Source organism: Natator depressus, chromosome 2 (genome assembly GCF_965152275.1).
Source record: "Natator depressus isolate rNatDep1 chromosome 2, rNatDep2.hap1, whole genome shotgun sequence".
Lineage (NCBI taxonomy): Eukaryota > Metazoa > Chordata > Testudines > Cheloniidae > Natator > Natator depressus.
The window spans coordinates 16,593,569-16,618,163 of record NC_134235.1 but is presented as its reverse complement, the minus strand read 5'-3'; the positions used below and the strand labels follow the sequence as shown (position 1 = coordinate 16,618,163).

At 42.0% G+C, this 24,595-nt stretch overlaps 1 protein-coding gene across 1 annotated transcript in view; it reads right to left on the bottom strand.

Moving 5' to 3' along the window:
• The window catches only part of HHLA1 (HHLA1 neighbor of OC90), a 49,783-nt gene extending 25,399 nt beyond the window's left edge, over window positions 1-24,384 (bottom strand). Inside the window, exons 1-12 of the mRNA XM_074942941.1 lie at window positions 24,252-24,384; window positions 15,194-15,297; window positions 13,340-13,399; window positions 11,809-11,889; window positions 11,250-11,333; window positions 11,074-11,157; window positions 9,368-9,451; window positions 7,532-7,588; window positions 7,329-7,415; window positions 3,925-4,152; window positions 1,905-1,976; window positions 1,578-1,649 (exon numbers count right to left, since the gene is read on the bottom strand). Of these exons, the coding sequence (XP_074799042.1) occupies window positions 1,578-1,649; window positions 1,905-1,976; window positions 3,925-4,152; window positions 7,329-7,415; window positions 7,532-7,588; window positions 9,368-9,451; window positions 11,074-11,157; window positions 11,250-11,333; window positions 11,809-11,889; window positions 13,340-13,399; window positions 15,194-15,269 (985 nt within the window). The 5' untranslated portion in view covers window positions 15,270-15,297; window positions 24,252-24,384. The remainder of the gene's footprint in view (window positions 1-1,577; window positions 1,650-1,904; window positions 1,977-3,924; window positions 4,153-7,328; window positions 7,416-7,531; window positions 7,589-9,367; window positions 9,452-11,073; window positions 11,158-11,249; window positions 11,334-11,808; window positions 11,890-13,339; window positions 13,400-15,193; window positions 15,298-24,251) is intronic.
• Between the last annotated feature and the right edge of the window lie 211 nt (window positions 24,385-24,595).

Genomic DNA, 24,595 nt, shown 5'->3' with positions numbered 1-24,595 from the left:
AAGGGCTTTTCTACATTACCTGCTGGATCAACGGGCTGCGATCAATCCAGCGGGGATCGATTTATCACATTTAGTTTAGATGCGATAAATCGACCGCTGAGCGCTCTCCTGTCAACACCGGTACTCCACCAGGGCAAGAGGCGCAGGTGGAGTTGACGGGAGAGTGTCAGCCATTGACTTACCGCAGTGAAGACACCGCGGTAAGTAGATCTAAGTACGTCTACTTCAGCTACGCTATTCACGTAGCTGAAGTTGCGTAACTTAGATTGTTTTCCCCCTTAGTGTAGACCAGGCCTAAGAGTCATACCCATGCATCACACTCTTACTGAAATCAATGGGAGTTATGCTTAAAAAAGGATGGCAAGATGTGGCCATAGTTGCTTTTTCTTTTCCACTTCAACAGTCACACTCAACATGTTTCTTTCTATCTTAAGCATACGGTATAATGGATAGAGCTGTCCTCACCCAGAGCACAAATGTTTATTTATTTCCTATGATAAGCACTGGCAAACATCTGTCAGATTTCTTATATTTCTGGCTGCTGTTGTGTTTAGAAGCAGAAGTTTCCTTCTGCTCCCTGAATCACGTTTAAGGCTTTAACTTGACTTGCTATGCAGATTTAGCCTAAGTCTACTTCTAAGCTATTATGCTTTCCAATTGTCAACTCTGGACTAGATGACTTGGGGCTAATTTCCAAAAGAGCTCAGGGCCAGATGTTCATGGGTTCAGCACCCACAGTTGGGCCCAGATTTTTCAAGAGAGCTCCTTCTAGGCATCTAAATAGGGCCTAGATTTTCAAAAGTACTCAGCACATATTGTGATACTTGTGACCTGAGCTACATACCAAGCCTGCACCTAATCTTGTGAAAACCTAGCCCCTGACAGGCATCCTTGATTTGCCAATATTTACATCACCAAAGGAGGTTGGCCACATCCTGAGGCTTAGGGACTGCTGGACTGGTAAACAGTCTTGATTTTCTTTCTCTAGATTACATGTTGTGTGTAAAGCAACAGGGACTGACTTTTATTAGTAAGAGTATTTGAAGCATGCTATTTTCTTTTGGATAAGGGAGTTTTCAGATTCTCCCCAAAGTTAAAACCAACACATGTAACTCATCAGTGTTTCTCAAACATTTGTAGTACTGGTGACCCCTTTCACATAGCAAGCCTCTGAGTGCGACCCCCCTTATAAATATATAAACAAGTGTTTTTAATTTAACACCATTATAAATGCTGGAGGCAAAGCAGGGTTTAGGGTGGAGACTGACAGCTCGCAACCCCCCATGTAATAACCTCATGACCCCCTGAGGGGTCCTGACCCCCTGTTTGAGAACCCCTGACATAGGTGAATGCCTTTTTAGTAACATGTTTTGTATATTAGCATTATATGACTCACAAATGGAACCAAAGTGAAAGTGGCCCATTTTATATATGAGAGCGCACAAATATATGTAACCTCAAAATATGACATACTGTCGCATATTTAAAACACATCTATCCTTTTCACATGGGAAAATCTGAGCAAGTGTATTTTGTCAGTACCTCCATTTTTTGCTGCTCAGGGAGCCAGTACTTACTGGAAGCTGTATGCAGTTTTGGTAACACTTCAGGCTTGAATACAGGGGTAGACAACAATAATGAAGGCAGATCTGTTATAAATGAAGGAAGGAAAAGAATACAACAGGCCTTGGCATTTTAATAGAAACATATGGCAGGTTCAGTAAAGGATCAGTAGACCACATAAAATTACACATTTGACAAATCATCTGTTTATATATGTGTGTATGTATAAGCCCACATACAGGGACAAATTAATTAATTCCTCTATCATAAATGTACCAGGCAGCATTCTTTATTGGTTATCTCAGAACAACCTCGTTCTTGTACATAGGAAATAAACTTACCCGACTCTGTTTGGATAGATACTTTGGTTACTTCAGGAGAAGCTGGCTGTGTCCAGAATGGATACATTTCAGCTATGGGAACAAAACCAAACACATTTCAATAGTTATTATTTCTTTCTTGTATAATGCCAACAGCATGCTTGGTGCGCTATAGACAGATAAGACACAGGACTCCTGTCCCCCTTGAACTAGACAGCATATAAAATATGGGGACATGATGAAGGATGAAGTTCAACATGCATATTGTTAGTCCCAAGGTTTTGGCAGGTCATGAACTAGTTGTGAGTAGACAAGGATTTACAATACGCCCCCTGGCATAATTCAAATGGCTGGGAGCATGTCAGAGAGGGCATTCCAGGCATACAAGGCGCCGTGGCAGCAGGCCCAGGCATGAGAAGAACATGGCTGCTACTCTGAAACCTGTCAGAAAGTGGGCTGATAGCTAAGTGGTGCGCGTGGAGTGAAGAAGGCAGAAGAAAGAGTCAGGAGCATGGAGGCCTTTGGGTAAGTAGCTGCGGTAGGACAGTCCCAATAATTGTATGTAGCTCCCCTACAATGATGAAATCTCCTCACTAGAAAGAGGAAGAGGTTTTGGCAAATCCTGCCTTTGTTCAGCAGAGACAAAAGGCATTGGTGAAGATGTACCCACTGCAGAAACAAAGAACGTATATTAAATTGTCCAGCCAGATTTCGGAGCTAATTCAATACGAGTCACATAATATATGTTTATGGGAAAGAATCATGGACTAGATTTTCAAAAATATCTAGTGATTTTTGCATGTCCAACTTGAGACTAGAGCTGCATGGAGAAAGGCCATTCCATTTCGTGGAGGCACTTCATATTTCAAAATTAGTTTTTGTTCCAATTTGGAAGGAAAACCAAAAGTTTAGAATTTCTCTGTGAAAGGGAATGGTGCCCCAGCTCCAGGGCAGTCCACCAGGGGGCCTTTGAAGCCCTGGGGCTCCGGTTCATGGGGAGCCTGCATGGTGGGCTGCCCCAGAGCCCCTGACCTTGGAAGCCCACTGTCCCCAATTGGGCTGGAAGCCACAGTGCTTAGGAGCCACGGCTTCCAGGCTCTTGGTTCCCCATTAGCCCCCCAGGAGGGCTGGCAAAGAGCAGGAGGGGAAAACTGGCAGGAAACCAGGTATGTATGTGCCAATTCTGCTACAATTTAATCGAAATCAAACCATCTCCATGAAAATTCACTCGTCACTTTTGAAAATCATGGCTCAAGCTCTTTCCTCATCTGACTTGAAATGTTTCAGCTTTGACATGTATGGAAGCAAAAAGTTACATGTACTGGATGCTGATGATGTTTGTGGGAGCTTTGATCTCAGGGTGGGCAAACTGTGCCCTTGTATGTCCACACTAGTTCTCATTTGGCCTTTTGAGGTACCATGAACCTGACTCGCTTCTCTTCCCTTCTTATGCTCAGATTTTCGGGTAGAGGCTGGGGTGTTTGATGTCTGGAGGGTCAGAAGAAGAGTTTCTATTGTTCTTTGCACCCCTATGACACTATCTGAGCTGGCTGCTCCCTGAAAATGACGGGGATAGGCCAGGGCTGATGTAATTTGTTGAATGCGAGGACTGTTTTCTCAAGACGGCAGCAAGCTCAAGCTTGATGCTTTTCCGCAGGAAGTAACATTTCAGTGGATTGGGGGCCACAGAAAATCCATGGTTGGATCTAACAGGAGCTGTTTTTCTCTCCCTTCCCCATCCTGTTAAGCCCACATTCTCCTTCCAGCACACAGCCCCTGAATAGCTCTACAGAGGGTAGGAAGTTGGGCTAAGAAAGAATAATTTCCCCGGGCTACAGAGTGCCTAAAGATTCACTCCACAGCTGCTGTTCCAATGCACACCCTACACAGGCAGGGAGGACAAGCTGAGTGATCATGTGAGCAAGATTTGGCCTTTAAGCCTCACTGAAGATGTATAAGCAAAGGACATAGTCTACTGAGTGAGTGAGAGCCCCTTATGTTCCCAGGCATCTGATCACAGCAGACCATTCTCCGAACTCACTTGATGGCTGTATTTGGGGTAAAATATCATCACTTTCCGTGGTAGTAGGAGGCGGCCTTGTAGTGCTATGTCCTTTTGAAGCATCTGTCTGTAACCACAAGGGCAGCTGTAGAATTGGAAATCCAGATCCTTTCAAACCAACAGTCTTTGGCCATGTGGGAAATCTTGTAGATAGGATTTCATCTCCTTTCCATGCAACCGTCTGTTCCCAGGAAGGCATCCTGGTCGCTAAAGCCATAAAAGAACAGGAAGGATTTTGTTATCTGATTGCACATTGATGAACACTTCTAGTGCAGCACAGCCAAAGCCAAAACAGCCAGAAAATGGTGAACATAACACTTTGGGAACATATCTACAGTACATATGGTAAAACCTATCAATTCCTAGAACACGTTGAATGGCAACTGCTCAACCTCGTTAGCGAGGTCAGGGGAGAGATGGATGCATGGTACAATTTCATTTTATTCAACATTTTCTGTTTTCTGAATGGAAAAAAAAAGTTTTCAAAAACAAACATTTTACTGAAAAGTTTTCTGTTTATTGTAAAAAAAAAAAAAAAAAAAAAAAAAGGAAAATTAAATGTTATTTTTTCAGTTTTTTTTCCCCTAGAAAATAATTCTATCATTTCCTAACCAGCTCTACTGCTGAGCTAAGAGGTGAGGGTTAAGGAGGGGGATCATGTGAAGGGCATGTGAGGGAAAAGAAGAGGGATGAGTTTGGTGGGAGAGGGAGGGCAGAAAGTGGGATTTGAGAAGGATTGGGGAAATTGGGTGGAGGGAGTTGAGACTGGGAATGTGAAAGACAGTGAAGGTTTGGTGTGAGAGGCGTGAGAGACCTGGAAAGGGAAAGGGTTTGGGGATAAAGAGGAAACATCTGTGAGAAGGAAAAAGATGAATATTTAGAGATAGCTGGGAGAGAAAAGATGGTCCAATAGCTTGGGCCCCGGCCTAGCACTTGGCAGATGTGGTTCAAATCCCAGCTCTGCCACAGACCTCCTGTCTCTCCTTGGGAGTCACTTAGCCTCTCTGTGCATTCGTTCCCTATTTGTAAGATGGGGATAAATAGCTCTTCCCTACCTCACAAGGTATTTTGAGGATAAATACATTGAAGACTGTGAGATACTACAGTAATGGAGGCCATGTAATTACCTTCAATAGTTAGATAGAGAAAGAGGAGACAGACTGGTGAGAAGGAGGGGTTTATGGGGAGAATGTGTGAGATTTGGGAAGCATCTTGAACTGTCTCCTCCATCTCACATGCCCTGCAACCATGTTTCCTTAATTCACATCCCTCCGTAAGACACTTCTTCTGTGAACAATGAAGTTATTTAAAAAGAAAGCTTTGGGCCACTTTGTGCACAGAACTTCGAATCCCCAATCACACACTATTAGCCTGATGTGTAATGTTTCTCCAGTTTACATATCTTGTGCTTTAGGAAAATGCTGTGCTTTCCTCTAGATTTTGTACTGCACCGTGCACACAGTGGTGTGAACCAAATAAGAAACAGAAATGCATTTCAACTAGTCAGCCCAGGAGATTAAATATTTAGCTCTGAGGATACTTGCATACTTTTAAATGTCCAAATGTCTTCAGGGGGCTCATCCGCAATCTTGTCAGGGTCTTCTCGTAAGGTCATTAAGCTGGGAAGAATTGAGTCTATATCTTTTAGTTAGTAAAAGTTAGAGTTAGTTGTATCGTGCCATGCTCAGAATCCAAAACAAATTTGATAGCATTTGGATATGTAAATCAAACACATGGGTTTAGATTGAGTTCTGGTGTAAGAGAAACAACCATTGTCTTTGAAAGAAAAGTAGTTATTGGGCAAAATGTCTATATGTTTTTACTGTTTTGTTAAATAGGAGAAATAATTTTCTTGGACTTTATCCTGCACAGGTAAAATTCCCATTGACTTCACTTATAATATTTGTGATGTTCATATTGAGCAGAATACCAATTCATCAGTGGCTGCATGAGGTCAACATTTTAGGTGTAGCTCAATCTACCATGCAGTTTAGGTTACCACAACAGGTCTTGCTGTAGCAACTGGCCAAATGTATCTTATCCCCCTCTAGTGGCTAGCTCACATAGACGATAACAGCTTATTACTGCTGAGAGCTAATGGAGTTAGTCCTTTAAATCAAGTGCAGTAGAGTCCTGTGGTTTCGGTACTGACCGTTCCCAGCTCTGGAGATCCTATTTTCACACAAGTGTTTGTTATTTTGGGGAAATTCACCTAGATTTACTTTCCCAGATGTGTATCTATGGAATGAACACAAGTATCTTACAAACCTTACAGAATATAGTAGATACCAAATATCATCTATTCATCTCTATAGGAAGAGACTGGACTGCAGTGACTGACAAGTTCACTGCTAGATAGAATGCTAGCTCCCTCACCTCCCATCCACATCTTAGGCCCTCCAAACATCTAGAGAAGACATAGCTCATGGGGTCATGACTACACCTACCTCTCACACACCACACTCATGTGGTGCATAGAAGAAAATATTTTCCTTTTCTGCCCCTAAACATTGTCCCAGCATTTCACCTCTCCATTATTTCCCACCTTTCAGAGAGATGTACAAATTCCCCACCATATCTCCAACTGGGGTAAATGCAACACCTTTCCCCTAAATGACTTTGCTTTTGTATCCAAATTAGAAATATACATCTCTGGCTTCTTTTCTCTCAGTAAGCAAACCAGACACTTCCTAAATCTTACACCAGGCACTTAAGACCACCCTCAAAGGATAACACATTAGATGAACATCTAATCAATCTTCATATTATTTTCTTCTAATTATTTGTGCTTTCTTAGAGCAAATTCAAGGTCTTAGCAGTGCTGTTGAGTCAAATCCTATAAAGAGTTGAAAATCTACAATCCCCAAGGAAGTCAAAGGGCTACGGGTATGCTCAGTACCTATCTCCATTTAAGGGCCTGATTGAAAACCCATTGAAGTCAATTGGAAGACTCCCATTGACTTCAGTGAGTTTTGGATTAGGTCATAAAGGTCAGACCAGGGCTGGATTTCCAATTAGGCACAATAGGCACGTACCTAGGGGTGCTGGCATTCTAGGGAAAATGCCTTACCTTTCTAAAATTGTGTGCCACACGAAGGTCAGCTGTATGCAGGGGGGTTCTGAAGATGCTGTGCCAAGGGGCTTGTAAGGTGTAAGTCCAGCCCTGGGCCAGACACTGCATCCACTGAAATCATTAGACGTTTTGCCTTCAGTGGATAATGGATCTGACCCTAAATGTGGTGATGTGCCAGTGTTGCATTTAACTCATACACAGTTTCCTGTGGTTAATATGTAGTATAAAGAGACAAGTAAATCTCTGCATTCATTGCAGTGGTAACAAGAAAACATGTTGTTGTTCATTTATTCCTTCAGGATGTACTTACCCAGGAGCGCAGACATATTACTGGAAAATGTGTAATTAATAACAGGAGACTTCTCTATCATTTCCCAAAAGTCAGACATATTTCTGCCTGCAAAAATACATGCACAGAAATAAAAAAGGGGATTAAAGCAGTAGATTCTTGATTCAATCAGTGCTGTAAGTGTAAAGGGTTATATTCTCAAAAGGGATAAGTTCTACATTTACCTATTCGGCCTGCCATCACGCAGATATAGATACAGTCTGAATCATTGCTCTGACTCACTGAAAGGAAAACAAATGTATATCAAATGCTTTTTATTAGAGTACTTTAAAGGAGTTGAAATCATGGAGTCAAAATCCACCTAGTAGGGGTGACTACTAGAGCTAGTTGAAAAATCTCAATCCAAATTTCGTTTTTGACAGAAAATTCGGTTTTCGACTACATGAAATTTTGCACAAAAGTGCCTGCTTTCCATAGAATATTTCAATTTTCTTCAAAGAAGCAAGATATTTCCATTCAAAAACTGAAATATTTTGATTTGAATATGCCTCTGTGGTGTCTTATAGGAATTGTAGTGTAGGTGCCTCATGTTCCCTTTCTCCTCTATGAGCTAGACTCCTCCTTGTGAACTACATCTCCCATGATGCACTATATGCAGGGACTCCCCATGATGTATTGCCTCTATTGTCCAAGAGGGGAGATGGTTGTGCCTCATGGAAGATATAGTCCAACCAGGGAGTCCACCTTATGCAGGACAATGGGAACATAAGACATCTGAACTACAGCTCCCATGAGGCATCGTGACAGCATTTCCAAATGAAAATATTTTTGTTTTCAGCTGAAGTATTTTGGTTTCTGGATGAAATTTTTCAGTATTCTAATGTCCTCCAAAAAATAGACCAAATTTGATTTTTTCCCCTTTTTTGTCCAAATTTTCCCCCCCAAAAATCCCCATTTCAAACCAGCTCTAATAGCTACTCACCAGTATAAGAGGAGCCTAGGTTGGAAGAGTCCTTTCTTGAGTCTGGTTCACTCCCAAATGTACAGTTTTTTTAAATAGCAAATAATAAATCAACAATTATTTTTACAAAATTACCAAATAACTGCACCTCAGAATTTGAAGTATTCCTATTAATCTGTCTGTCAATATAGTTAGGAAATTCTGCAATTTTAAGGTAATATTATTTAAGGTTTGATTATGCAGTCCTTAGTCAAGTTGATGTGCAGTAGCTCAGCTGAGCAGTCTCTTTAAAGTCAGTGGGATTCCTTGTGGAGTAAATTGCTACCGGATGTAAGGAAAGGTGTCAGAATCTGACTCTGAGTTATATAAGGCAATTCACAGGATTTTAAGGGTAACAACCAAATCAAATAATTTTCAAAGGGATATTTAGCCTCTAAAAATATTCAGGAAAAGTTAGTCCCACATTTTGGGCCAGATTCTGATACATATACTCAAGTTGAATAGTACCTTACACCAGGAGTAGTAATAGTAATAATAATAATAATAAATAATATCCAGTGCTTTATAATCAGTAGATCTCAACGCACCTGTAAAGGCATATCAAAGCACCAGTCTACCGGTGGGGAAACTGAGGCACACAGAGATGAAGTGACTAGCTGAAGATCAGCCAGCAGGTCAGTGGCGGAGCTGGGACTAGAAGCCATGTCTTTGGAGTCTCAGTCCAGCGCTCTATGCACTAGGCAACATTGCTATCCCCTGTCCCATTGAAGTCAATAAGTACTAGTGGAGGAAGTTTGAAGGACTATTTGTGGAATGTGATACTAAAGTTGACTAAGGGAACCTTAATCCAGCCCTAAATTAATCCCTTTACATTTTTGGTCATATGTTACAAAGACTCTGACAATAATTCATTACATTATGAAACAGAGTTTTAATAAAAATATTTTCTCAAGGTGATTTGGTTTACAGTTGCAGCCCCTATTCTGGTGAGGTCAATACTGCTGATGAAGCAGTGGGGATAGCTACCACCTTAGTGTTTATAACATGTCCTTTTTATGTTCCAGGAGGGAACAGGACAATGATAAAAAGAAATGCACACCTGAGACGATAGAGGTGGATTTGAAAATTTCTGTGAGGTAACTGGTGGAGTTTCCAATAATATCAACAAGTAAAGCTGTAAAATCTAGAAGACAAAACAGAGCAGGTTTACAATCCAAGGCCCCAATCCAGTAGTCCATCCCTGTTCAGCAAAGCACTTACGTATGTGCTTCACTTTTAGGCACGTGCTTTGCCTTTGATTTCAGTGGTAATTAAGAATGGGCTTAAAGTTACGTATGGCCTTAAGTGCTTTGCTGAATAGGGATGGATTTAACTACAAACTTAAATACTTTGCTGAACTTGGACTCAAATGCTTATCAGTAGGAATGCTCTGAAGTATAACAGAGAGATTAAATACTGCATACAGGGGAATGTTCCCTTATCTGTACATGGCCTATGTGCCACTGGAATCCCACTTAGGTGCTACATAAACTCCCAAAATAAGACTTATGTGACGCAGAGGCCTTCACTGGCCCTCTACACTGAAGAGAAAATCACATTTAGAGCCAACACTGCAGTATCAATTCTAGCAGCTTTTCAGTACATGGCATTTATATTACAGTGAACTTGTGTAACTTGCCTTAGGAAATCAGCAAGAGATAGGAAATACAGGCCACAAATGTAAGCTTAGCCCCCGTGGCCTTTAATTTGTAGTGTTATTCCCTTTCCCCAAACTTCTGTTTTTTTATCATCCAAACCTTTTATTATTTTGCTTGCAAACTCATAGACGCCGTTTTGTTTTGTGTTTGTACCGTGCCTAGCACAATGTGCCCATGGTCCATGAGGGGTGCCCTGATGGGCTATCACAATACAAATAATAAATAAATAATAATTATTATGGTAGTGCCCAGAGTTCCCACGTGGTGCACAGGGATCCCATTGTGCTGCACAGCATATGTACAGATGTGGGTCCTAGCCCCCAAAAGTAGAAGAAATAACCAGGATTGTGGAATATCCTTTTCATATGTCACAGCTGGGACACTGTACCGGCCCAGAGCCGTGCTCAGGTTTGTGCAAGAACAAGGGGCACGGAAGTGCCAAATGACTCTGTAACACAGCTGGATGCCAAGTCACCAGTGCTGGGAAATGGCCAGGTTCACAAAATGGGGAAAAAGTGGCCTCATACCCATTCTGGAATTTGAACACTGCTCAGAGGAGGTGGGGGGAATTTGTGCAATGGAGCTTCTCACCCCACTAAACTGCCCTATATAGATCCCAGTCCTCTTTTGCTCCTTCCCCACCTCTGGGCTTAAAGGGGTTATTGCAGGCTTGGCCTGGAGGAACCCCTGGATATCTCCAAGGAACTGAGAGCAACTAGAGAAGCTAAATTGTACTATAAAATTGAACCCACAGATATCAGATATTGCTGGGAGGCTCTAGAGGGGCTGTCTTTCCCTCTTTCCCCTTGCATTCCCTATGAAGAAATGCAGGTTTTTTTCCCCAGTGGCAACTCATCTTGCCTGCTTGGCTGACAGCTCCTTTCCAGGGCTGCCAGCAGGGAGCGGTCTTCTCGTGCTCAGTTCACTGAGTCTCTCCAGTGCTTCAGAGTGGCCACTTACCATGGCTTTTGACTTCAATGTGACTACAACACTCTCATGAAGAAAGTTTCAGGACTGGGGCTGAGAACCTGCAGCTCAAATGGAAACAATTTGACTTAAACACACTCAAACGCCAGCCCACTCTCAGTCAGACTGCTTTTACACCCACCTGTTAAGTCATTTGTCATGTTGTTTAAACAGTAGCAATACCTCATAGGGAACTTGCTGGGGTCAACATTTTTCAGGTTAGAAACTGCAAAGAGGGACAGTGGAAACTGAAATCTTGATGGATTCACCTTCTACAAAAATGCATTTGAGAGGAGAATAAAACGGTATGGTACCCACTGTTATAAATGGCGACCGAAACTTTGTGGAAGGCAAATGAGCTGTAAGAGGTAATGCTCAGCAGAGAGAAGAATTTTTTGGTACCTGCAGAAAAATGTGCATATCTATTAATGACTTCAGTGGGTTATTTATTTATAACCCAACTATTGAGTCTGATATAACAGTGACATGATTTTATTTCTAAATCACACCATACAATGACTGTAGGCAGATGCATTTGAATTTTGTTTTCATTGTGATCTAGCAGAAATAATTTTAAATCACCATTTTTAATTTTAAGCAAACAAAACTAGAGAGGCCAGTACAAAAATAGATGGGGGGAGGGGGGAGGAAAGAAAGAGCGATACAACAAAGAGATCATTCTAAAGACACTTTGTTAATAATTACAAACACACACACACACACACCCCATGTTACAGGAACTCGTCCAAATACAGCAGTATACCATAGTGTATTTTTACAGCTTTGTCCCCTAACTCCTTTAGCTCCATATTTCAACTTATGTGGAGCTGACGGTCCACGACATGCTTCACATCCTTTTGTAGCACAACCATGTTACCTTTGAGAGCTGTATTTAACATTCCGTTCACTAGTTCAGTCAGGTTAATCGCAGCCAGATCAACAGATTTGGCAGGCAGCTCTGAAAAAGAAGCAGCATTTCTGAATGTCAGACATTTGACAGGGCTAGGAACCTATCAATGTGGTGTGTATATATTCCTCTAAATGACTTTGATAAAGTGATTCAGTGAGATGCTGTCATCTGTGGGAAAATGAAAACATCAGATTGCTTATTAGGGCTAGAAAACAATGTGTGGTGACTCTGAGAAGCTAAATATACCATGAGTGCAATGCAATGGCTGATACTAGAATCAGGTGAGAACGGGAAGGGCAGTTCTATGTCAAAAGGAAGACAGGGCACTGTATATGCATTCACTAATTAAAAGGCACTTTTGACAGCGTTCCTCAGTGCTCTGCTGTGGATGCCAGGTTATTCAGCAAAATCCTAGGATGTTGGAGTCCATTAACGGGCAACACACATTTTCATTAAAGTGGCATTGAAGCAGGTGCCCCTTTATAAACCACACTCATCTGGAATAAATTTTCTGTTAAATTTCCACCTGTGAATGTTGCATAGAATTGGAATGAAGATTCAGCTATTTTAATGAGGTGCCCTGACTGGCCAAGGAGAATAACCTAACTAGAGCTGGCCAAATTTTTTTAATTTGAGAGAATTTTCTGATCAAAAATTGCGAGGGCTTTTTTCTAACTGACAATTTTGTAGAAAATGTTTTGTTTAGTTCAGACAAGACCATTAAAAAACCAAGGGAAAGGGCAGAGGTGGAGGGTGTGGGATTGGGGCGGGGGCATGGATGAAAAACCCAAGCCAGAAAAAAAATCAGTGTTGGGGGGAAAAAAATTTCTATGACAATGTCTTGCCCATTTTTGACCAGCTCTGAACCAAACATGTTCCAAACTTGGGTATTTAGATCAACAGAAAAGCTGCAGTGCATACAATGCAGCAACTCGGAGCGAGGAAGAGACATAGAAGCCACACCATGTGCTATAGAAATCAAACCACTCCTCCTCCTCGATAAGATAAGATAAGGTTAGCAGGACGGTTTCTGGAACATAAATGGGATTGTAGCCTATGGTCAGGAGCGTGCCAGCCGCTGGAAGCGGTGTCCGGTTTGGGTACATGTTAGGATGAGAATGAGAGAGTCTGAGGGAACCAACAGTTGGGAGGAGGGAGTGAGCAACATCAGGGGAAGGCTCATGGAAAGACGGAGATCATAGGAAGCAGCAGAAGAGTGGTCTTCAGGTTGCATGATAACCAGGGAAATGGCTGCTGAGTCACTGTCCAGGCTTTCAGGGGAGTGAGGTGTCAGGAATGGGGTGCGGTTGTTTCTAGCAGGGTAGCGGTAGGGAAAAGTGGCTGTGGAAGGGTTTGCCTGGCTGCAGTTCCTGAGTGGAAATTACTGAACAGGAGTTCACTCACCAAGTAGCACCCATTGGGCTAGCAACTGTACTTCTGACTCAGACTTAACCCCACACAATCAGAGTAACTTCTGAAGCCATGTGCCAGGCCTTACCTGCAGTAGCCAGCACTGCCACGTTCTTCTCCTTCTTATTTTCTCCTTTTATGCCTGCAGCTGTAAAATGGAGAAAGTGAAATCTGAGAAATGACTTTCCCACTCAAATGACCAACCAGGAATCTCAAGGGGTTTCTCTGTTCCTCTAGAGTGTTATGGCTGTGAAATGGTTGGACAATAGTACTGCGAGCTAGTCCATCATGCAGAGCCACAAGTTACTTCTAACAGCAGCAGAGCGTGTACATGCCAACAAGAAAGGCCTAGCTTTTAAAGGAACAAAGGTTAAGAAATTAGCTTTTCTCTCCCCTGCCCCCTCCCTGGGCCTGATCCTGCTTTCAGTGAAGTCAATAACCTAACACCTTTCAACTTCAGTGGTTCAGAAACAGGCCCTTGATACAAGTGAATAACTTCCTTTAATAGGAATCAAAGGAAGAAGAGAGCCACAAAGTGTTCTAGAGATTTAGAGACAGGCTTGCAAGCACGATTAACCATAAGATGCAAAGGATGACGCAGCATGCCACCCTGAAAACGGTGACAGCGACAAGCATGCTAATTAGTCAAAGCATGCTATTTGATATGTTACTGCTTCTTCTGGGTAGTCATACAGCTAAGGTGCTGGGCTGGGATTCCAGAAATCAGTTCCTGGCACTGCCACAGATGTCTTGTTTTATCTTGGGCAAGTTACTTCATCTCTCTATGCCTCAGTTCCCTGTCTGTGAAAGGGGAATAATAATACTCCCTTTGTTTGCCTTATAAACTCTTCAAGGCAGGGACTGTCTCTTGTCCTGTGTTTGAACCATGCCCAGCATAGTGAGCCCCTGATCTCAGCTGGAGCCACTAGAAACAACCATAACACAAATAATACATAAGAATGGTAATGTTGAAGAGGTAGACGCAACAGTGCTGGAGAATGAAGTCTTCCATTTATTTGCAGATCATGTGGCCCAGACAGCATCAATGCAAATTTCTCAGGCCAACATGCCTCTCTACCTTAATCCTGGTGTAACACCAATGACCTGTAGGCAGGTGGGATAGAACCTGGGACCTCTGAAGCTTAGTATATGAGCCTCTATTGCATGAACTAAAAGGCAGATCCCGCTAAGCCAATGCTGTTACAGACTCATCAATCTATAGATGGTCTAGGTGCACTAGAGGGGCACAAAGCACCACACAAAGCGGGCATGGACTACACTGGCAGGCTCAAGAAGATGGTTCATTGTGAATCCCACCAATTGCCAGCCTCTCTGGTATGTTAATTAGTTCTAACACCTCTGTGACACAGAGGCTCTGAGGCAAAAAGTCTCATTCTTTGCAAACACCTCTCCTCAGACCTGAAAATGCACTATACCAAACACATATCTTACACACATCTATTTATCCATAAAGAAAAATATAATAACATATCTACAGAGAGCTCATAACTTGTCAAGATTCACAGTCATCGTGAGATGCCTGCATGGGTAATATTTAAGGAATAATGTATTTATATTGAAATAATGCTTTATGGACTTGGGGTAAAACTTAGTCACTGGAGCCAATATGTCTCAGTGATGGCCCATTCGGAAAGGTGGGACTTGTCACCCCGTCCTATCTAGCTGGTGATGCCACAGAATTTCAGCCAGTAATAGCATTTTAACTACCTAAGGAAGTGGAGAATCAGGCACCCTGGCCTCAGCCTGTATTTTGTGTCTCCCTTAGGTGACATGTCCTTTTGGCTTTGAGACTCGTGGATGGGAAAAACATTTTAGATGTTCCCGGGGCAATATCAAAGTGCATGTGCTGGGGAAATTACTTTATCATGTATCAAAATAAATTGCAGGTGAAAGTGATGTTTCAGAAACACTTCACACTTACCCAAGTTCCATACGAGAAGGAGACATAGAAATCCTGTACTCAATTTAACAGGCACATGCTGATGGAACCATGGCATTTTGGAAACCTACTTCCAGTCGCTTCAACTGTTTTAGGAGAAAGAAACAAGATTTTGGTGAGCCTACATGGATCCAGTGCATTTGTCAGTTTCAACGTTTCCAACTTTTGCAATATTTTGTGTTGTTCTTAATCTCCAGATCCTAGAATCACGTGAGAATCTCGGCTTTTACTTGAAAAAAAAAAACAAAAAAAACCCTAAGTTTCTCACCCTTGTGATTGCAGAGGAAAAGCTAAGAAAATGTGACCTGAAAGCTAAAAATCTCAGAAGGCAAAAACAAAAACCCAAATCAAAACAAACAAACAAACTAACAAAAACCATGAACAAACTAAACCAAAAATCTAGAACTTCTTATTTGTGATTTTTTATTCAGCCTCATGACATTTTGGGCGCTGACTCAAGGTTTTTGAATGATTGGGACTGTCAATACTGCAGTTTACAGATGTTTCAAAGACTCATACTTAGAGCTGGTTGGGGAAAAGAGAGAGAAGTTCTGACAACTTTTCTTTTAATTTATCCCCTGCCTGTTTTTTCAGTATCAGAAAATGTCAGCCAGCTCCATCGTTGGCTGAAACTCTGGGGGGAAGATTTCATGAAAACGCAGTCAAAAGTTTTTCTAATTTAGTTTTCAATGGCAACCTTCTCCGTGCTTGATTGTTAATGGTAAGAATACATACTGAACTCTTCTTAGCCTCAGGGTAATACTGTTTGATTACAAATTATTACCATTTCTATTAACCCAGTCATCCTGATATTTAAATTGTTAGAAACTAAAATAAATTCTGAAAATAGTTGAAGTATGATTCTATTGTAAAAATAGTACTGAGGGATTCCATTTTTTAGTGTGTCCATGTTACATTTACTCCTCTTACAAGTGAAAGATGTTTCTCCTAACTGCTAGCCTTGCAAACACAAACTGGGATCTGAGAGTCAAGCTGAATTCTTTCTAGCTAATGAATCATTATCATTAATAAATAACAATAATAATGCCTAGCTCTTATATAGCACATTTTTGTCAATCTCAAAGCTTTTTACTGAGGATATCAGAATTATCCTCATTTAACAGATGGAGAAACTGAGGCACAGGGAGGTGAAATGACTTGCCTAAGTTCATTCAGCTGGCCAATGGCAGAAACAGAAATAGAATCTAGACTCCTAAGTTTTAGTCCAATATTCTATCATCCAGACCATCCTGCCCCACCACCTGTCCAAGTCTATTGCCTTTTGGGCACAGGTTTAGCTGAAGGCAGACAGTAAGGTAATGGGGTTGGCCAGGTGACCCTGCACTTGGAACTTAGTTAACAACTCTATTGATGAAGCATGAGACAGCCAATAACAGTTTACTGTCCCATTGTTTTATAGCGTCTGTAGAATTGACAGGAGTGAAGAAGAGTGAAACCCACTGAAGTCAGCAGATCTGACTGAGTACAAACAGGGAGCAGATATGCTGAGTAGGGAGGTCTAAGAAACCGTACTTCATCATCATCTGGTCATTTTTGTTGGGCAGTTATGTATGGTGAGACAAATGGGTTTTTTAAGGCTCTTGTCTGTGCTGAGAGTGGTACCGAGCTGCTCCACCCCAAATCACTCTTTTTGGGAGGGTCAGAGGGATGGGAAGGGAGATGCGTTAGCAAGAGTTTTGCTAAATTTTAAATGTTAAGAGGCTTTGTTTAGCCACAGTGGGCAAAAAGTTGCTTTAATCTGCAAATATGTTATATAATTATATTAAGAATGGCCCTAGTCACATGATTAAAATTAAGCACATGGTTAAGTGTTTTGCTGAATCAGGGTCTAAAACAGCATAAGTAGCCTTGATCCACTGTGAAAGAGAACCAATGGAAAAAGACCAGAATTTGCCAGCCAGATATCACTGCAGGAAAAGTAAGTGAGAGCACAAAGCATGCTTTGGGACGCATGACCCTACTGCAGCCTGTGGACAGCATGTGCATAAAGCAAGCATCAGTGACACACAAGTTTCCTTTTTATTTCTTTGCTCTCTTCCGCTCCTAAGAGGATTTGACAAATTTGTTTAAAAAGCAAAAATAATTTGAACACAAATATTTAAGCCAAACTCCCCCATTCCGTTGGCTCAAGGATGTTTCCTGTTTTATTTCTTTCTGTTGTGTGCGTTGAGTGAATGCCTGAGGCAGGCTCACTGTGGTAAAAGGAGAACAAATTCCCTTTACATGCTCAATCTGTCTCCCAAATAAACAAACATGAAACAAAATTAACTGCTTTGATATGACAGTGGGGAAAAGACCTCTGGGGACTGTAACAACTAAAAACTCACTTCACCCACACAACATAGCTTGGGAGTCTTGTGGCTCAGGGAGGGAGTCTCCCTCACTAGGCTGCCTGGTTTCCAGGGGCACATGAGCTCTTTAGAATGGCGTGCAACTTGTTTCTCACAAATTTATTTGAGCACAAGCTTTCGTGAGCTACCGCTCACTTCATCAGATGCATGCGGTGGAAAATACAGCAGGGAGATTTTATATACACAGAGAACATGAAACAATGGGTGTTACCATACACACTATAAGGAGAGTGATCAGGTAAGGTGAGCTATTACCAGCAGGAGAGAAGAAAAACCTTTTGTAGTGATAATCAAGGTGGGCCATTTCCAGCAGTTGACAAGAACGTCTGAGGAACAGTAGTGGGGGAAAATAAACATGGGGAAATAGTTTTACTTTCAACTGCTGGAAATGGCCCACCTTGATTATCATACAAAAGGTTTTTTTTCTCTCTCCTGCTGGTAATAGCTCACCTCACCTGATCACTCTCGTTACAGTGTGTATGGTAACACCCATTGTTTCATGTTCTCTGTGTATATAAAATCTCCCCACTGTATTTTCCACTGAATGCATCCGATGAAGCAAGCGGTAGCTCACGCTCAAATAAATTTGTTAGTCTCTAAGGTGCCACAAGTACTCCTTTTCTTTTTGCGGATACAGACTAACACGGCTGCTACTCTGAAACTTGTTTCTCACAGTGCACCCAGCCCGCTCTGTGAGCCGGTTTGAGTGAGGGACCCATGGTTCAGCCCCATTGGGGATGAATTGAGGGTGCATGGAACAACAGTTGCTGCTTTCTCCTTCCAGCTCAGGACCTACAATTGTTATTGGGCCTGGCACAAGCAGCACAAGATGTGGAGGTTCCCAATATTCCCAACCCCCAAAATTCAGAATCCTGAGTTAGATGCACCAAAATCACAAGATTGGCCCCAACATCATGAGATTTAAAAAAAACATCACCACAGAATATCTCATGATTGTTGGTCAGCCTTTTGAGTTTTGAACTTCCCTTCTCCCTCCGCCTCATCTGCAGGACAGTTACAATGCTGTCACCTCTCCCAAATGTACAGTAAGGTGATTCTGGCCCTGTTGCAGGAGCTCTCACTGGGGGAAACAACTAAGATCAAATTACATAGATTTGTATGAAATGATGCCAGATGGTTGCCCACTGCCCCGTCTCCAGGGGAAGAGCACCCAGTCAGAGCTGCTGTATGTGGAACTCTGCACCCACCCTCAGGAGTTGACACCATTCTCACAGGAGGGAAGGGGACAAGAAAGAGCCCCCCAGCTCAGGGTGGCTCCACCCCCTCCTTCCTCCTCCTTTCCTGTGAAAAACAAGGCAGTCTTCCCCCTCCTGCTCCCCCCTCACCTCTTCATCCCTCCAGCGCCAGGCATGGGAAAGGGGAGGAGAGGGGAGTGATGGACCCCAGAGCTGAAAGAGGAGCAGAGTGGGGAATGAGGGTAGATGTGGGGCTGAGGGGTGGGCAGAATTGATTGCCGAGCTGTGGGATGGGCAGTTGTGTGGCAGGCAGGGCACAGAATTAATTAGAAATGTGGGGTATGGGGAGAAGCTGGAATCAAACAAACAAAGGGAAGGACTTCTTCACACAATGCACAGTTAACCTGTGGAACTCATGCTGGGGGATTTTGTGAAGGCCAAAACTATAATGGCGTTCAAAAAAAGAACTAGATAAATTCATGGAGGATAAATCCATCAATGGCTATATGCCAAGATGGTGAGGGATGCAACCTCATTCTCTGGGTAGCCCTATCCTCTGATTGCCTGAAGCTGGGAGTGGATGACAGGGGATGGATCACTTGATGACTGCTTGTTCTGTTCATTCCCTTTAAAGCATCTGGCATTGGCCACTGTCAGAAGACAGGATACTGGGCTAGATGGACCACTGGGCTGACCCAGTATGACCATTCTTATGTTCCCCACCAACAGGTCAGAGCCAGAATCATGTTACTCAGTACATTCAGGTGTGTTGGCAACACTAATTTTCTCACATGCACACTGGGGATGGGCAGGGGGAATTCAAAAATGTGAAGACAAACCAAAAAATATATATATAGTCTTTAAAATGAAATCTCATGATTTGGGAAGACATCCAATGTTTTTTTTAACTTTTGTTGATCGGAACTGTGGCTAGCTCTCATCCACCATAATTATTGCTTATGCTAACTATACTGTATGATTTTTTTAAATGGGAACCATATCTTGGGCATGTGGGAGAGAGGATCTTATACTAAAGTATGTTTTTAACCAACAATTATCTGTCTAAGATCTTTTCTTGGCACATCCGTACATCTCTGAGAACAGGAGGCTTCATCTGGCACACAGCAAAGCACAAGTAAGAGTAAATGGGAAATTTTGCCGGCGTAAGAACTGCAGTATCAGAGACTGCAACAGTATCAGCAGGCGGGGCATAACATTGTGTTTGTGGAGGGAGGGTCTATAAAAATGATGATTTCCCACCCATTATTCCATCATGGAAAGGTAAACCATTATTTAAATATACTACACTCAGAATCCTGAGAACTTCCCCTCATCAACATTTGGTCCTCAAGTCCCTTTAACACATGGCTACCCCTCTGATATAGAGCCACAAGAATGATTCAAGTTCTGGAAAAACTTGATTACAATGAGAAATTTGAGAAGCTCAATCTATTTAGCTTAACAAAAAGAAGGATAAGAGTTGACTTGATCGTGGGGTGAAATTCTGGACCCATGGAAGTCAATGGGAGTTTTGCTATTGACTACCATGAGACCTGAATTTCACCCAGGATCTATGAGTACCTGCATAAGGAGATATATCTGAAACTAGAGGATTCTTTAATATAGCTGGTCTGATAGGAAAATTTCCACAGGAAATTCTGATATCTGTTTTTGTTCTGAATTTCCACAAAATGAGAATTCCAAACAATTTTGATTCAGAACTCTCAGAATGTTTTGTTTTGTCAATATTCAGTTGTTTTGCTACACTAATGTTGACATGTTTCATTTTGATAAGGTACAGATGTTTTGCTAATATCAAAACATTCTAATATAAAATATTAAAATATAAAAGTTGAATCAAAACAATAAAGTTGGAACAAACTGTTTTTACCTTATTGAAATTAAACATTTTGACATTATTGAAATGAAATGTTTCGACATCAGAAAAATGAGAAAATAGAAATGATCTTGCCTGTCTAAAATGTTGTTGAAACGGATACATTCCTGCAAAATGTTTAGGGTTTGATGAAACTGCATTTTCTGATGATAAACTGGTTTTTTGACCAGATCTACTCTTTAATCTAGCAGACAGCAACATAACAAAATCCAATGGCTGGAAGGTGAAGCTAAACAAATTCAGACTGGAAATAAGGAATATATTTTTAACGGTGAGAGGAACTGATCATTGAACAGCATACCAAAGGATGTGGTGAAGTCTGTACCACCTCAAATCAAGTTTGGATGTCTGTCTAAAACACATACCGTAGCTCAGCCACACGCGATGACCTGTCTTATACAGCAGGTCAGCTGAGAGGAGTCTAATGATTTCCTTCTGGCTTTAAAAATCTATAAATTTATGAAATTTCAGGTCCAGTCCTGCTCTTATTAGAAACAATGCACATCTGACTATTCACCTCAATGATAACCGTTTTTTTGTCCTACAGTTATTTAGATATATAGGGTCAGAGGCAGATTAAGGTTTCCTGGGGCCCTAGGCCAGAGCAAGTGGGGGGCCCCTTTCTGCCCCTTCCTCAGGACCCAGCCCATTTCACCTAGGGTCTCCTCCTTCCTGCCCACTGCAGCCTTGCAACCCCTTTTGCTCTTTTCTGCATCCCCACTGGGGCCCCAAGACCAGAGAAGCTCTCTCCCTGCACAACTGCCCCAGGGCCGCAGCAGGGAGTGAGAGCTCCTCCAGTCCTGGGGCTGCAGTGGGGGTCCAGGTGCTGGGGCTTCCATTGTCACCCCCCGCGCTTCTGAGGGGAACCAGGGTTGGGGCGCTAGGGCTTCTCCCGCCTCGCCTGCCTGGTACTTCTACTGGAGAGCGGGTTGGGCGCGAGGCCTTGCCCTGCCACCCCGCAGCTTCTGCCGCAGATGGGATCAGTGGCCCCTGTGGGGGCTGCTGACGGGGGCTTCCCCTGCCCAGTGCTGCCACCGCGGAGTAGGGGTGAGGGTCCAGGCTTCCGCCACTGGCGGCGGATATTTTCTAAGGGGCGCCCAGTTGGCCGGGGCCCCTGGGCACGGGCCCCGTTGACCCAGTTTCAAATCCACCACTGTATAGGGTCCAATTCAGCAAAACTTTTAAGCATGTCTGTAAGTGCTTTGTTGAATTGAGGCCTCAGAGTTTTGCTGAGTAATTAGCCTACACCAGGGGTTCTCAGCATTTTTCTCTCTGAGCCCCCGCCCCCCCCCCACCTGCACCACAACAACCATTTTTCAGTAGATCAAAAGCCAGGGCCAGCATTAGGGGGTAGCAAGCAGAGCAATTGGCCAGGGCCCCGTGCCACAGGGCCCCCCCCCAAAGCTAAGTTGCTCCAGCTATGGCTTCAGTCCCGGGCAATGGGGCTCAGGATTCGGCTGTCTGCCCTGGGTTCCAGTAAGTCTAATGCTGGCCCTGCTCTCTGTTTTATTTTGAAACCCCTCTGAAACCTGCTCCCGGCCCCTCAGGGGACCCCTGACCCCTGGTTGAGAACTGCTGGTCTACACCTCAATTTGTCATTTTGGGAGGATAAAAGAATCACAGAAATTATTGATGTTTGTAATTGCATTTCTCAGAATGACAAGGTTTGCCAGCAGAGCTGTCATTCATTCTTTGGTTCAACAAATGTTCCCAGATAAAAAGGGGAGTTCATCATGTATCCAGGTACTTTCCTAGCCAGGTTTCAGATTCTTTGACAGTTTGTTTAAAACTGATAGAGAGCTCAACAGTGCAGCAGAACAGGGGAGGAAGGGAGGGAGAGACCTACAATGTGTGCAATATTGCATGATATAACAGAGACTGGAGAAAGCAAAGCTTGCAGTGGGCAAAGCAGAGATGGGAGATAGAGGAACATAAAAATTGCCATACTGGAAAAATTAGGAGAGAGATGTAAAAGGGAATCGGAAAAGTAGCCAATATAACAGAACAAGAATGAAGTACAGTGATTTGAATGCTAAAATACTGTGGCTCTGGAGAGAGAGACCTACATCTGTCCCTAAATGCTCCCTATAGACTGGTCTGAGTACTTCTGTTTAACTCTATCCAGTGTATTAGAATATTCAGATTTTTAAATCAAACATTGTCATTCTGCATTAGAAACTCCCACCTGATATTATACCATAGCTATTGTAGCATGATGAAAACATGATATGGAAAGATAAATCCTCATAAAATAAATCTTGAAATACTGCTGGGGAAGAGAGATGTAACCACATCAAAGAAGTGAAAGCAGCTTTGAAGTAGGATTAAAATACATTACTAAAGATTTGATCATGAACTGACTTTATGTTGGTACAAGTTTTGCCTGAGGAAAGAATGCAGGATTTAGCTGTAGAAGACAAATGCCCAGCTCATTTAACTATAATGGACACATCCTTGTTATAATTTTTAATGGTATCTTTCCTTTTTTAGTGATACCAATGTAAGCTTTGCAATGAGTGAAATGCACAATCAGGCTAAAAATATACAACTTTTTCACTGTCAAAACTAAAAATTGCCAGTGATCGTCATTTGACAATGTCTTTTAGACTGATAAGACACTCAGTACTAAAGAGATGGGCATGACATAAAACACACAGATAGACCCTGCAAGTTTTGTTCCAGTGACCATTTTCCTCCCTAATATTTCTCACGTGTAGGTTGACAGTCAAGCTCCTAGCCACAAATACTGACACCAATGAATCTGATATGATAATTCAGCTAATTATTTATTTCAAATTAAAATTTTACTATGTTTTCATAGCTTGAACCAGGTAACCGACACACTTAAATAACAAGTAAACTTTTATTCCCATCCAATGTTTCTAAAACCCAGATACAGCAAAAATGGTTTTGGTGTTGATAACAACCTCAGCAGTTTGGGTTACACTTATGTGACCCTAGAGATTCAGGACTAAGTACCTCTTCATTAGTCTCACCAAACAAAGATCTCAAGGTAACTAACTTATTAGCTATGCTTCATTTTCACCCACTTTAATGTGACAAGTAACCGTGCAGGTTGAAATGTTCTCTTTTTTCCAACACAAAAGGAGTCCAATCAGATACCAACTGGTTTCCCCTCTTATCTATAGTGCTAAACAGAGCAGAACAGAAGTTAAGAGGCTGAAGGAGAGAAAAGGGAAAGACCTTGCATACTAATTTCTCTATCTCTATTCAGTTCCAAGATCTAAAGGTCACCCTTTCAGGTTTAAAACAAACTTTAAAAAACAGGTCTAAATAAATCTTCTCTGGCTAATATGAAAAAAGAAGTTCGTTCTTGACTTAATTTCTATCGTCACCTGATTTGTATTAGATCAAAAGTTTACACTTTCTACAATAAGTCTGAATTTAAGAAATCATATGTTATAAAAACTCTCTCCTAACATTCTTCATTCTTCAGCCTCAATGATTATTAACTGCACAGATTGAAAAAGATTCTTTTAGGTACCTCTCCATAGCAGCACCATTTAAAACTATTCAGAATGTGAATATCTAGTAATCTTTTAATACTGACTTACCTGGCTTCTCCTGATATGATGATTAACTTCAGGGAGTTTAAATAGACAGGAGGTTATCACACTGTTTTAATAAAGTCTTAGTGAAAGATAATAGTCTGCGAGTGGACAGGCTTGATAAAATTGCCTTAAAAAATCTTGTGAAAATGGTATAATAATCCCAAAGGCAATAGGTTAAATGAAATAGGATCATGTACAAGCAAAGTGCCTGTGGTATGTCCTGAACTGAATCCCTAAATGGAATGACTTTGCAGCAGTCCAGGTCAGGATGTGAAACCACTTTGGGCAGTAATTACTTACACTGAGAAATAGAAGTGAAAGGATGTTTTTCCCCTTTAAAGGGACAG